We start from the raw sequence: 15,443 nt of genomic DNA on the forward strand, positions 1-15,443 counted from the left end.
ATGGGAATGTGACAATGGCTGTGCTAAGTCAATAACACACTGACAATAAGGCATCAGTATTAAACATATAGGATGAACCTTGTATAGATTACAGCATACATTTCAGCCTTCACTCATCAGCCATGTATATGTCTGAGATGTGAGGAGCGAGTGCAGCTGCATCTAATTAACAGTGTGAAAGTTTTTTGCCTAATAGAGCCTATGCTGTGTTTACGCCTTTCCTGTTACCGACTCTGCAATTGAGCAGAGCACACAGTCTCCTCACCCTGAGGTGTCTGGACCCAGGGTTTCCACTCTAGAAAGCGGATACCCCGGCCAAGCTCCTTGCCAGTTCATGGGTTTTGATAGCCACCAATTTTAGCCCGCTGTCATCTGAAGTTGATGTTCATGTTTTTGCTGATAGGTAACACGGCATGCAGCTAGACATGAAACCGGATACCTCAGATCCGGAGGGGCAGGGTTCCTTGGAATTACCTCTGCATGTCCCATCCCACACCTACCTCGGATTATCATTTCACTCCTTGATCAGGCCTTTCCCTTTTTTAGTAGACGGTGTTTTCCAAAATCCAGGCTGGGTGCGACTGCAGGGGGATCAGTTCACAAGAGAACCACACTTGGGTTATTAATCAAGGATGACTTCAAAGGGCTCAAAGTTTAACTTTTATTGGTAACACTGGCATTTGGTTTCACAGGCACCACCAGGCAACTGAGTTGTTACCAAGGGCTGCAACTAATGATTATTTTCATTATTAAATACTCTTCTGATTATTTTCTCGTTTAATTAATCAACCATTTCAAACACTATGAAATATATAACTATGAAATGTTATATATTTCAGTTTATAAGACAGTGATGTCTTTAAATTTCTTGATTTGTCTGACTAATGGTCTAATATGTTAAGTTACTCAACTAACTGTCATATATGAAATGGGAAATCAGCAAATCGTCTCATCTGTGAAGCTGGAACCATCAAATATTGAGCATTTCTGCTTGAAAATGACTGAAACAATTAATTGATATCAAAACAGTTGTCAATTAATTTTTATGAAGACCAACTTATCAATCAATCAACTAATCGTTGCAGCTCTAATTTCGTTCACACCACCCTTTAATAAGACTATATTTGCATGCAATTATGTCCTCAAGTGGTCACAATAACAGTGGGTTAATCAGATGGCTGGCCCTCCTGGATGGTGATGTTGCTTTTAAACATCCCAGCTAAGCTAAGAAGTGCTGTAAAGTACCAATTTCCACTGACACTTCTGGCTTTATTATCATATAAATTACCTTCTGTTCTAGAAATGGATTAGACAGATTTCCATGCTCTACCTTTCATCCTGACTGGTTTCTTTTCTTTACAAGCTGTTGAGGACATGACAATCAAATCATCAAAAATATTCTGCCTGTACAAATAATTTTAAGAATCATCTAAAGTAAGTGCAGGTTTTCCTTTTTCAGATTATTTTCTTTATACTGTAGGTAGAACCATATTTACACTTTCACTCACAAGGCCTCACTTGTTCAGGCGCTCAGAGGTTTGCTCAGAGTATTTTTCATCTGCCATGTCCCTACATGTTACAGTGAGCTCTACAACGTAAACAGACCACTGAACTGTTATTTTAGGTCAGGCCGGGGCCAGCGCCGGCCATCTGGACTGCAAGTTGTTGCCATGTGTCTGATAGCATTTCTCAATCCATAGCTTCCTTGAAATCCTCTGACTTGTGCTTGCTCATTAATAAATCTTTCATTACTTGCTCATGTTTACAAGCAAGGCCAATCAAAAGCATGTGGGTTCCTCCCTGTATTTAGAATAAATTAATTGCTGCTGCTGCCGGGGACCTCTTCATTTTGCTGTGTTGCCATTGTGTATCATACTTTGACAGTTATGTTTTTGAGCACCTCACGCAGCCACTGGTGAATTGGCTGATGACAGCTCATGCTGAGTTGATCTGATTGTGGAGGCCGCTGTTATCATAGTTGTCACAGCATCCATACATCAACTTTCTCCATCCACAAACTATTTTCATGCAACAGTTATCATCCATATGTATGGTGACTTCTAATGAGCCAGCTGTATTATTCAGGTAAATAAACAGCAGGTAGATTTCTTTTCTGTTCTTTGGCTGATTCAGTATGGTAGTTTTCCCAATCATCCACCTGGGTCAGTTTACATAAGAAACATATATGAATATTATATACAGTATATACATATACCTAATGTGCTTAATATTGCATGCGCGCCATGTTTTTCCCTAGAGATAATGTGAATCTTATTTCAGCTATTGTACATACTGAACTAGGACTCTATGTTGTGTCCAAATTCAGGATTTATACTCTTGTTTATATGTGTATGTCTATATAGATGCTGTATTTTCAGCTTTCACCAGAGCTGTAATTGAATCCAGCTCAAAGAGCCACCGTCTGCCGTGGAACCTTAGAGACTCCTATAAATAAACAGGCAACACTCCTTCAACACTCGCCTATATGGCACATGGAATGATTAGCTCATGGCAAGAGCTCTCTGATCTTACAGCGTGTAGCCACAACTATTTTCTGTCAGCTACGTCTATAGCTTAACTTGTGGAGTGTGTCAGGAATGTGGTCTCTCAGGAATTCACAAAATTTAGTTAGCCTATATTGTACTGTACATTGGCTTTACACATGATCAGGCATTTTCCATTTGCCTCTCATTATTAGATCTCTCAATTGATATTTTAAAAACCTGTCTTAAGACCAATTTCATTTCTTCAGCCTTAAAATAGTCATCATGATGACATGGATGTCACACTCTGTTTTTATTTAATTTATTTATTTTCCCTCTATTGATTGTTCCGTGCAATACAGTTGTGTTTTATGATTTATATCCCATTTTTATTTATTTTATTCTACACTTTTGTTAATTGTCCACTTGATCCTCATAACTCTGTCTGACTTTTCATTTGATTGTATTTCTCAGTCTCTGTAAAGGACTTTGGTCAATTTTTGTTGTTTTTAAATGTGCTCTATTTAACAAATTGACTTGACAAATTTGTTAATGAATGTTGCTGCCTGGTTGAATGAGGTTTCATTTGTGCGGCTTACGCTAACATTTGGATGTATTTTGTTATAATATTTGACAACATTGCCATGCCAATTCTTTGGATTAACTCCTAAAACTACCCATTTAGTTTAGATGCAATGAGCAACATTTGACTACTATTGAAAGGTTCAAAGACTCAAATAATCACAGAAACAAAGCCCAGATATAGTTAGCTAGTATGGGACCATTAGCTTGTAAAGTTGCTATGGCTAACCATTAGCAAACAGTGGATAGAGCAACAGGAGCATCCCATTGGATTCATATTTACACCTGATGAATGTAAATCCAGTATTCACTCATCTTCTAGCTCTGGGTTTTTACTGAGAAAAAAAAATTGATCGTGTAGATGCTTGATTTTCTTCAACAGACACTTCGTCTCCGGCTGTTTTATACAGGGAATGTGGTTTACACTCAGATTATGTGAATTTATTTGATATTAATGGCACATTATAATAAAACTAAACCTTGCACTCTGTGGGTTGGCCAACCACAACGAGGAGCTAAAGGTGGCTAAAACATGCTAAAAGAGGCCAACAGAGGTGCAATAATAGCAATCTGAACCGTGTGTCAACGTCCATTGTAACGGTCCATGATACTAACGGTTAATCGTTGGCCCCTTCAAATCCAGCAGATAACGGCTGCGGCGAGCTCGACCTGAATCAACAGGAGGAAAGGAGAGAGGAGAGACCAGAAGGTAAGCTACACCCGCCCCGTTATTCAAACTCGTAAGTTACTGTCCTCCTATTGAAAATTAAACCATTTTCTTCCTCATATAACCTAACATCTCCTGTATTTGTATTGCGTGACCACGCCATTTCTTTCCCAATTTTCCTTGAAAGAAACAGCGCCCCTCTGTCCGGATTTCAATATGTGGTGGTTGCGCGGGGAAGTTAGTCTGTAGGCGAAGTTGGCATCCTTTGAGTAGCACTTCATGCTACTGTGAAACTATAGTCACCTCTGGGGGGAAGATTGGTCAAAATTGTCAAACTGTCAACTAATGAAACCAGAAGGTTTAGCAGAGGTGGCAGCTTAATTAAGATGAAACAACCGGGAGAGTTAGCAAGTTTTTCCATCAGCTAACAGCTAACGTTATGGCTTGTTTTTGTAAGATTAACGGTTGCTAACAGTTAAGCTAATTGCGATGATGTGTGAATTTCTGGATTTTGGGGAGAAATCGCCGCAGACAGTAACTGATTGAGAATAGAAAGGAGACCTGGCTACTTCCAAACTGGACCTGCGAAAAACTTTGGTGGACAGAGCAGTTGGACGGAGTGAAAATATCAGTGGTGTCGTCTGTATTAATTGGAAGACGTCAGGTTTAGTGGACACCTTTTCCGCCATGATCGTCGGTCTAACGGTCGCTAAACTACTTCAAACACCAGGTGAGACAACACTCTTCTCTCTCTCTGTCTGCTTGCTCTAGTTAACATTACTGTGCAGTTGCTGATGTGCTTATGGTGACTAATGGGTAAAATGCAATGTAGTTACCTTGTTTGCCTGAATGTAGCTGTTTGTGTTAGAATATTTGTGTTTTAGTCATAATACATTCAGGGATGGATGGATAGTAATGTATTAATCCCAAAGGGAAATTAAAGTGTTGCAGCAGCTGCTTGAGATTTAAAAACAACAACAACAAAACAATGAGGTAGGTAAAACAAACATATAACTAAAGGCTAAAATATATAAAATAACAAAATTGACTGACTCATTCAAAAATATATATAATAAATAAATATAATAAATAAAAATAGAATAGAGACTAGCGATATAATCATACCTATAATATAGTATTTGATGAATATACACTGTTCAGTGATATTAATATGCTCTTATACACTGTACATTTGTTTAAGTCAGGTGGATATTGCTGTGATAGTAAGGTGCATGATTCTCCATGGATGTTAGAATTAAGTATGTACTGAAACATGAACAATTACAAAAAGTATATACATATGTAACAGTATATACTGACAGTAATTGAAAGATAATATACAGATGAATCTGAAATATAACATATGTAATGGATAATGTAATTCATAAAAGTCCAGGTGAGCAGTCTGTCTTCACTGCCAGAAGAGGAGTCTCCTCTCCGGACACAGAGGAGAGTCATTGTACAGACTGATGGCAGTTGGCAGGAATGACTCTCTGTAGCGTTCTTTGTCACTTTGAAGACGTCTCTTACTGAAAGTGCTCCACCGTTGCCATCGAGTGGATGCGAGATGTTCTCCATGATGCTTACCAGTTTGTGCAGCATCCTCCTTTCCACAACCAGCTCTGGTGTATCCAGAGGTGTCCCCAGTACAGAGCCAGCCTTCCTGATCAGTTTGTTCAGTTTATTAGTGTCCCTGGCTCTGATGCTGCTGCCAACAGCAAATAGCAGCAAAGAATATTGCACTTGCTGCAACAGACTTTGTCATTGTGTGTTGTTCACGCACAGAGACACTCAGCACCATGGACAGGGCCTGCCAGGGTTTTGGACATAATATGGAATTTCCCAATTTCACATTGTTTAGTTGTGAAGTCGCCTACCTGGTAGTGTGTGCTTTAGAGCTTCAGTGATTAGTTTTTTAATCAATTAGTTGATCAACAGTAAATGAATTAACTATTTTGAAAATCGAATGATTGTTTTAGTCTTTCCTTTGTCATATGTGTTAGTAAACTAAATATCTTTGGATTTTTGGATCAGGCGAAATAAGACATTTGAAGACATCACCATGAAATTATAAGGGGCATTTTTCACTACTTTTAAAAAACTTTTTACAGACAAAATGATAAATCAAGACAGTAATTGGCAGATTTATTGTTAATGAAAATAATCGTTAGCTGCTGCCCTAAAATGCCAAGCATTTGTGTTTAAAATTAGCTTCTCAAATATGGTGATTTGATGATTTTCTTTGTTATGCATACTGTATAGTAAACTGAACATCTTTTGGCTTCGGACTGTTGACTTGACACAACAAGAAATTTGAATACTTCATATTGGACTGTGGAAAATTATAGGCAGCATTTTCCACCATTTTCTAACATTTTATAGACATAACAAATCTAGAAAATAATCAATAATGAAAATAATCATTAGTTGCACTCTCAGTGTGATTGTCTGTAGTCTGTGCAGAGGTCTGGTAGTTGTTGGAAGTTGTGCTGTGCGATGTAATTAGCTTCAGTAAGTAACTTTATAAGGAATATTGCATGTAGGCTATTTTATATCCCGTGGATTGAGGGGTCTGTAAGTCATGTATTTGATACATGCATTGATGGTTTTGATCTTTAAATGTAATCTGTGAATGGCGGTTATGTGGGTCGGTATATTACATTCTGCTACCTGTACTTCATATCCAACAGCATAAGAAACTGGATAAGCAACATTATGTAAGTCATGTATCTTTATGATATGTGCATTTTGATTTAAACATAAATCTTATTTCTAAATGTCATCACGCAGCTGAAAAAATCTAATATGTGGTTTGTGTATAACTTCATATGTAAAAATGTTGTACATGTCACAGTTTTTTAGCCTTTTTAGAGGACATGTCTCACATTTTTCCCATGCAACACCACTGCTGATCAGTGGTCTGAATAATAATAAGTAGTTCTACTTACAGTCCCTTTACCCCCTCATTAGCTTCATATTGTATATATGGCCATACTTTACAGTATGTTATAGTGTTAGACAGACATTATTGTCCATGGCTCAAGAACATAGATTCATACACCCACATAGAAACATCCATGTACATCGACAAATATAAACACATATACATAGTTAGAGCTGCAACAATTAGTCAATTTGTCATTTGACAGGAGATTAATCTGCAACTATTTTAAGTAATTTTCAAACAAAATTACTGTACATTTTATATTTGGGGGTTTTGTACTACTTGGTTGGACAAAATAACAGATTTGAGGACGTCACCTTAGACTTCAGGATGTTAGGATGTGCCTTTTTTTTTTTTTTTTTTTACCATTTTCTGATGTTTAATTGACCAAATGATCAATTGTGAAAATAATTGTCAGATTAATTGATAATAAAATAACTATTAGTTGCAAGTTACAAGTAGATAGACTGTCATCATTATGCTGTTGTGCTCAGAGTTGCCATTGCAAAGGGATGAGACTCTCACCATAATAACCACAACAAGCTCTTGTTTGTATCCAGATGGGACACTTGTTTGATGGAGCTTTAAGTTTTGCTAATTCACTACATTACACACATTTCCACTGTTATCTCAGACATTGTAGGAGAATGAAATAGTAACTACAAAGATCATAACAGAGGGATGTAGTTGTACTACAAATGTATGTAAATGGATAATGCTTATCTTTAATGATAAATTGGATTTAAGAAACAAAAAACACACTTGATAGCACCTTCAGCTAGAGCCAACATAAGTCTGTAAAACTCATATATTTAGTCTTTTCGTTGAGTAAGTGCGTCATAAAGATGTACGAGTATCCTTTAAACACACTCTAGATCAGACACTCTGCCTTATCTAATATTACATGATAATGATGAATAAGAGAGTGTGGTGGCTGCCGTCTTTATAAATTTAGATCTGTTCTGGAAAGGCTGCTTCATGTAGTAGATGCATAGTGACCAGGTCAGGGAGTTTTAAGTGACAGAGAAATTGAATTACATTGGCAGCAGCTCCAGAGAAGATGTTCTGGAAATAGGCCGTCCAGTCATTCTAGAAATTGTTTAATTGTGTTCTTTGCCGGGTTTTCATGACTCAGAGGTATTGCTGGCACACACTGAAGTTGTGTCAATTTAATAAAACTCTCCCAGGGAACATCTGACTCGACAAACTTTGAGGAAGTGCAAGCCCCCCAAAAAACAGAATATTTGTATTTGCAGTTCAGCAGATGGCATCAGAGATGATAAAAAATTACCACCACCCTCAAATTCCCTCCACATGAATCAGAACAAGTGTTGTGCAAAATTGAAAGTCAGTCGATAGACAAGATTTGATAGAATGAAGACTCAGATGTTGATTGTTTTATTGTCACTGTTATAAAAGAAGCCAGTTTGGGCCTGTCGTTTGGTCATAAAACTAAGCACCTGTTTTTCTCAAAGTTAGATATCCAGCGATCTTTGAAAAACCCAGAAGGTTTTCACACAACTCTTACAGCTGTTCTGAAGGTAATTATGTTCTAACCATCTAGATGAAAGAATACTGGCCACTGAACAATAAAAACTATTTTTAACCCGTTACCCATTTCCTATCCAAGTAGCTGGAGATGATATCTCTCCGCAGCCTCTTTCAGAAAGAGGTAGCATGTTGTATGACATTTAGGAAAAAGCATGGATGTGGACTCTGTAATGTCACAGGTTTCTGAATATTTTGAAGGCACCAACAACAGTGGTGGACTGTAGCTGATAGGCTGAGATGCCTTTCTATCAGGCAAACATACACCAAAACAAACTTCTTTTAAAGCCCAAAGATAGGAAAAAAATCAAGCTAGTGGAGCCCCCGCCTCTCATTTCTAACAATCTAATTTTCAACAGGATCACAGACAATGAGAGAAAGGTAGCACAGAGAGCAAGGGTCAAAATAAATGAGCTGTGATCTAATAGAGGCGGAAAATCACAGCACTGTAATCTGGATGGGTAGAAGTGCCTGAGCACGTGTTCTTTATTGCTCCACCATATCCAAAATGCTGATGGGCTACAGATGACCGATCTGTACGAGTCAGGCCAGCTGCCCTTGCTGTACGCTAAAGAGAAGGCCAAAAGTCAGGGGGTGAGCTGACAGAGGGAGGGGCAGGTTGTCTCCTATTACTGCATGGGCCGCCAGAACTCAGGCAGCCTTGTTATTCCCTTTCCCAATCCCTCTGCTTTCTATATAACCATGACACCTGCTACACAGCCCTGTGCGCACTCCTCACCACTCCAAACTTGAGGTCTGTAGCTGTGTGAGGAAAAACTAGGAACTCAGGTGTTTGTTTTAATGTGGTGTGTTTGGTGCTGGTGAGCAAAAAGTAGCATGAAGTTGTGTTTCAGTGGGCTTTTTTTTAATGTTTGACTTAGTAATAAATATGTGATTAACCCCCCAGTTAATAGCAGACCTGACACTTCCAGTACAGCCAAAATATCCTTTTATAGCTGAAAAATTATTGAGCTAAATTTTGCTGTAAAGATCTTAAACTGCACTTGCAAAATATAAGTAAAAGATACAAGTAAAAGAAAGCAACAACGCCTGTATTTACAAGAAATTATGCATAGCCCAAAGACAGCACAAGTGTATTTAAAAGAAATATATCTGTACAAACTCATGGTCCTGAATTACAGTTAAAATTCACACATTACAGTTACAGCTCAGGCAGTACAATTATTAATATTTCTGGTGATCTTTCACCATTTCTTTACTTTGCATACATGCAAATTGTTGCTGGATGATGTCAGGCTCAGGCAGAATTACAATCATGCAATACAGCTGATCAGTTCATTGTCTACTTTTTAAGATAACAATGTTTATCATATATAAAACTTACAAAAATAAACTGAAACTTGCACTTTATTGTAACCACACTGTTGGACATCAGAACTGTATCATTCTGTCCAGAGCCATGTTTTGCCTCAGAGTTGTTGAGACGTCACTTTTGATGTCTCAATTAAACTGGGTAAAGATGAAAGGCTGCAACTTACCCCATGGTTTTTCATTACTGGTGGATCATATAGTCCACATTTAATGGCCATCCTTTGCCAACGCCTAACAAGCTCCCAGAGTGATTTGTTGCTGTTTGGAAGAATAGACGCCCTGTGAAGTCATATGAGAAGGGGGGTTTGTTTTGTGTGTTTTTTGTGTTGTGTTTGTGCTAAGATTTTCCAAGATGATCAACCATGGCAACACAGCTCCATTAAGTTCCTTAATAGTGCATCAATATTCTTAAATCTTGGCATGAATTCACAATAAAACAAATAGAGACCAACTGTGAACTCTAGCGAAATATGTAATTACACCCATGTCTTTATTACAGTAAATTAGGACTACATCATATAGGCCTTCTATCCTGTAGCAAAGATGTATAATCACAAAATAATTAAATAACTACATATATGTTCCTGTCATTGTGTCCCAAGATTAGTCTACATGTCCTGTACAGGAAATGTCCAGGAAGTGGTGACTCTGGGGGAAGAGACTGATTGACCATTCACAAAAGGATACAAGACACACCTTAGATTGTATGCACCACTAACCAACTACAGAGCAAATATTTGGCATGGGACTACTGCATCGTGAGAGATTTTTTTAAAACTTGCTTTCTTTCATGTTAAATTATTGCGATTCAATATATCTTTTCTCACTAAACAGCATATGCGGTATATTAAGTTACAACTGTCTGAGGAGACTCAGTAGGACATTTCTTTTGTGGTTTGCAAAGATGGTGTTCAACCAGTGTGCAAAAGACACACAAATACTACTAAAAATGTTCCATCTTTTTATCAGACTTGTTATTCTCCTTTCATGTCACGTACAAAAAAGTTACCTTTTTTCAAGTACCTTTTTTCAGTTTTCATCTGGAACAAAAAAGAAAAAATCACTGATAAGCAGCTGCCCTAGAATTACATCAAGCTCTTTGTTAATTACTGTAAAAAATGACAAAATGACATTATTAAGGAGACCATAACAATGTACAGTAACAGGATAATTGCAATAGGTTTACATAGTCCAAATATAAATAAAGATGTGACTGTTACCCTGTTATGTTTCCTAAAAAAAATCATTCAGATGCTAAAATTTTTAGGATTACTTCTGCTTTATGTATTGAATAGTGAATGACTTGAAAAAAAACTTACTGTAGTTGAGCCTGGAAACAAAATGCTAAACTGTAATTTTCATGTATTCTTGTCTGTACATTTATACCTCAAATATGTAAGAGAAGTTTAAAAGTAATTGAAATTAATCACAAAAAACAAATATCCACATATTGTTCACAAAATAAGTTGATTTGTATAAACAGTAAATGTAAAAAAAAAAAAAAAAAAAAAAAAAGTCCCCCTTAATTTCACCAACTGCTCAAACAAATCAACTGAATCTAAAAGCTGTCTGTGGTGACGCTGATGACCTGCGGCTGCACTCTGTTCCTGTTGCAGCTGAAGAGCCAGGCTGCCCTCCTGTGGCGATAGCGCTTGGACAGCAGCACATAGAGCACCGGGTTGACACAGGGGTGCAGGTACTGGAGCACAGTGCAAATAAAGTAGAACATCTCCCAAGCCTGTCCGTGTTGGTACAGTCCCAGGTACACACACAGCTCCAGCACGTAACCAGGCAGCCAACACACTGAGAAGGTAGCAGCAGCCAAGAATACCATGACAGAGGCTCGGCGGGTGTTCCTGGCACTAGAAACGGACATTACAGGGCTCTTGTGGAGAAAAAGAGCGAGGCGGACATAGTTGAAGGCGATGACCAGCATTGGAACAAAATAGTAAAGTACAAACTGGCTTAGGATCACTTGGTAATGATGCTCATGAATGGTTGGAAGGCAGAAGCTGAAGTTTACCAGGCTTGGGCCCAAGCTCTCTTTGGTGGCAAAAATTCGCAGCGGCAGGCTGATGAAGAAGCTGAGGGCCCAGACCAGGACAAACATGAGGATGACCAGGTCCATTGTGGGCGGCTGGTATGGGTTGGTGATGATCATGGCGCGGGTCACAGACACAGCACACAGTGAATAGGTGCTGGCTGCCAAGCTGAAGGCTAACAGGAACTGATAGACCTTGCAGGAGGTGTTACCCAGAGGCCAGGAGTGGCTGACAGCGGAGTGCAGGGTGAAGGGGATGAGCAGGAGGGTGAGGAAGTCGGCCAGTGTCATACTGAGTAGGAGGATGTCGAGGCGGTTCTTACGCAACGTATTGTACTTTGCGAACAAAGAGAAGACCAGAAGGTTGGCACAGAGTCCAATGCCCAGGATCACCCCACAGGTGCAGGCAAAGATCAGCCCATAGGTGTTGGGAACAGCCATATTATCATCGACTTGGCATCACCTTTCAAATAAAATGTATATAATTTTTTTCATCATTTATGATTTTTTAATGAAAGCCGAAAGTTACAAATCATGTCTCTAAATGTTTTGTTACAAGCTTGACCAAAATACATTTTGAGTTAATCAAAATGTTAATCAAACTTCAAAGGCTTTTGTAAACCCACAGAGATATAAAATATATAACTTCCCCCAAAACATATGTATATAATATTATATTGCCATAATGAGAGGCACAGAGTTTTTACATGCAGCAGCAAAATGGCTTTCCACTTACAAACAAAATATTTTGAGACATAACAGACAGCTGATCTTAACTTAATTTCTACTGATAGTGTAGTTAACAGGAACAGGTGTTTGTTTTATCACAGTTTATAACATTTTAAAATTGTGACAGATGCAACAACTATCCATAATTTTGACATACTCACCATTGTCATTCCTCAAAGCAGAATCTTGTAGCTCATGTCTATGAGTGAACTATCCTCATAATATAAACTGGAGTATTCTCTTTTAACGGTGTCCATCCTATTAAACTGGACTGAAGACGGGAGAGATGGCAGCCTCTCAGGACTCATTACAAAGTGTGATTGCTGAATGTGGACGGAAGAAAAGCAAACATCACCTGGGTCAAATTGATTCTGGATGACTAGGTTTAAAGAGAAACGGCCTCAGACCAGCTGCTGAGAGAACAGTGATCCACTGCTTGTTTTGTTATTATTATTATTTTTATAGGATGTGTGTATTTTTTGTTTATTTTTTGGTTACTTCCATTTTTAGTAACAGCAGCACCTGACTTCAACAATTCTTGAACTTTCTGATGTGATCTGTGTGTTTTCTATATTAGCGATTTGAATAAATCGAAATAACTAATGGGCTAAAGCTTCATTGCTGTTTTTAAAAGCTTGTACTGACCTTTCCTGACCTTTTACAGCTCCAACCATTAGTTGATTAATCAATTAGTTGATAAACAGATAACAAACTATTTTGATAATTAATGAATCAAACAATTAATCATGGTCCCAGCCTATAAAATTGGATAAGTGGCTTTCATCGTCTAACATTGCAGTAAATTTAATTTCTTTGGGTTTTGGACTGTTGGTCGGACAAAACAAGACATGAAGAGATCTTGAAAACTGACGTGTATTTTTGGCTCTTTACTCCGCCAAACAAGTAATCAATTAATCACAATATAATGATTTTAGCCCCCACTGTTCATACTGTGTGAGTTCTGTTTAAAAATCAGCACCTTAACTACTGTACACTTTTCAAAAGACCAGTCCATTGATTACGTTCTCTGTTCCTCCCCTTCTCTGGAGATATTAATGTCTCTCTCCATTGTTTGATTGATTTCTTCTGTGTGAGCTGCAGGCTCCTGACGACGGCTTTATCAGGCTTTCCACAGCATTTATGACTCTGTGTCAGCTAATGGCCTACAGTGTACACTGCTGCTCTTAGCACAGGATATAGCTGACGCTGATGCATTTGCTATCCCCTCCATTACCAGTGTTTGTGCCGTTCAGTCAGCGGCTGTTAAAAATGCCACATGTTCTCAAGTGGGACATTAACAGCTTCACTATGTGTCTGTCCGTGCTGAAAAGTCAACAAAAACATTGATGTTTTTTGTTTTTCCAAATCCATACCAAACTTGTTTAGACCCAAATATTACACTTAATTAAGCAGAAAAGCCATCCTCCACAGATACAGCAAGGTCAAAGGTCGCAATTAAATACTGTACAAATAAACAGCCCTGAAACAAAAAGAGATTCAAAGACTTTGTAGAAGTAGTTGATTAATCGATTAGTCGATCGACAGAAAATTAATTGTCAACAATTTGTATAATCGATTGACTGATTGAATCCATTTTCAACCAAACATTTTCCTGTTTCCAGCTTTTCAAATGTGAGAATTTGGTGATTTTCTTTGTCTTGTATGACAGAACTACAAAACAAGTAAATTTGAAGATGTGACTTTGGGCTGTTGGAAATTTTTCACCAATCTCTGGCATTTTATTGACTAACAATTAATCGCCTAATCGTGAAAGTAATTGATGATGAAAACAATAGTTAGTTGCAGCCCTATAGTCTACTCCATATAGATAAAATAGGTATCTGATTATGTTGCAGAATAATCTCATTTGTAATCACTCTGTTGTGATGCAAGAAATAAAACCAGCATTCAGTGTGTTACCAACATACCTGTTTTGGATCAAGGAGGGCTGAGGGGTCCCATTTAGCTCCACCTGAAACCACCAACACTTGAAATACACATGTATGCTCTCATGGGACAGTGACAAGTTTCGGACTTGTCATTAGGGCTCCAACAAACAATTATTTTTTCGTTTTTATTTCAATTGATTGATTGTTTGGTCTAAAAAATGTCAGGAAAAAAGTTTTAAAAAGGCCACCACAGTTTTCTAAAGCCTGTGGTGATGTCTTCAAATGTTCTGTTTTGTCTGACCCACAGTCCAAAATCCAAAGATATTCAATTTAATATCATATAAGACAAAAAAGAGCAGCAAATGCTCTTATTTGAGAAACTTGAAGTAAGTAAGTTTGGCATGTTTGAGAACAAAGACACCATGAATCAAAAATGTTTCTAATGGCTACATTTTTAATGTTTGATTAACTGGAAACATGTACAGTATGCTCTCAGTGCAAGTGAAGAACATTAAATGAATCTGACAGCCCCCGACTCGGGCTTGTTCTATAAAAATAAACTATAATGTAAGATGATGAGAGTGGGTTTGATGAAGCATCCAATAAGTTACAAGTCCATGAGGGATCTAAGGTGGGAAGAGAAAGCAGGACCATCAAAAAGAAACATCAATTTAAAACTCAACCACAAAAGAACATGTACAGGATATAACTAAAGTGCATTATGGAATTTAGTCAGCAGCACCACGATACATTCACAAAATAAATATACACTTTCAAAATGAAATAAATTATGGCAGAACAGTTCGAGCAGATGTATTCATTGAACAGTTTGTCATGACTGTAAGTCTGTAAAAGGTCAACGCATAAAGAGCCAAACAAAAGTTGACCACACAGCCCCAATTTTTGTGAAGTTATTATATTCAGACAATAAATATTTCCTCCTAAGCTGTATGTGTGCACACAGCCTGTTAAAGATGACACCATATGGCACTGTTTTGAAGTAAATCAGGGTTACAGAGGCGTACAGATTTTCCAAATAAATATGGACCTAAGGGGATGTTATGATGATAGTTCATGAAACTCCAGGAATTATGAGATTGTCATAAAACACAAAAATACAAACAAAGCAAAATTATCATACAAGCACAGCCCCGTGGCCGTAATATGAGGTGACTGAGTCAGCCATGTTTTGAGTCCCTCAGACCTCAGTCTAGTTGAGCCTGTGTCA

At 37.9% G+C, this 15,443-nt stretch overlaps 2 protein-coding genes across 5 annotated transcripts in view; one reads left to right on the forward strand and one right to left on the reverse strand.

The window, feature by feature from the left end:
• Positions 1 to 3,116: 3,116 nt before the first annotated feature.
• The window catches only part of ldhbb (lactate dehydrogenase Bb), a 66,715-nt gene continuing 54,388 nt past the window's right edge, over positions 3,117 to 15,443 (forward strand). For 3 of the 4 annotated variants that reach the window (XM_042411766.1, XM_042411768.1, XM_042411769.1), the window contains exon 1: positions 3,781 to 4,462. In XM_042411766.1, the coding sequence (XP_042267700.1) occupies positions 4,420 to 4,462 (43 nt within the window). In that variant the 5' untranslated portion in view covers positions 3,781 to 4,419. The other variant, XM_042411767.1, reaches the window with a different exon arrangement.
• On the reverse strand, positions 11,100 to 15,435 carry LOC121897357 (galanin receptor 2b). Its single transcript, XM_042411775.1, has one exon. It carries the CDS (start codon positions 12,036 to 12,038, stop codon positions 11,115 to 11,117), a length of 924 nt encoding a protein of 307 aa, XP_042267709.1. The 5' UTR covers positions 12,039 to 15,435; the 3' UTR covers positions 11,100 to 11,114.

Source organism: Thunnus maccoyii, chromosome 5 (genome assembly GCF_910596095.1).
Source record: "Thunnus maccoyii chromosome 5, fThuMac1.1, whole genome shotgun sequence".
Taxonomy (NCBI): Eukaryota; Metazoa; Chordata; class Actinopteri; order Scombriformes; family Scombridae; genus Thunnus; species Thunnus maccoyii.

Bases quoted from the DNA above. Each gene is read 5' to 3' on its own strand.
- LOC121897357 (XM_042411775.1), bottom strand. From the start codon at position 12,038: ATGGCTGTTCCCAACACCTATGGGCTGATCTTTGCCTGCACCTGTGGG.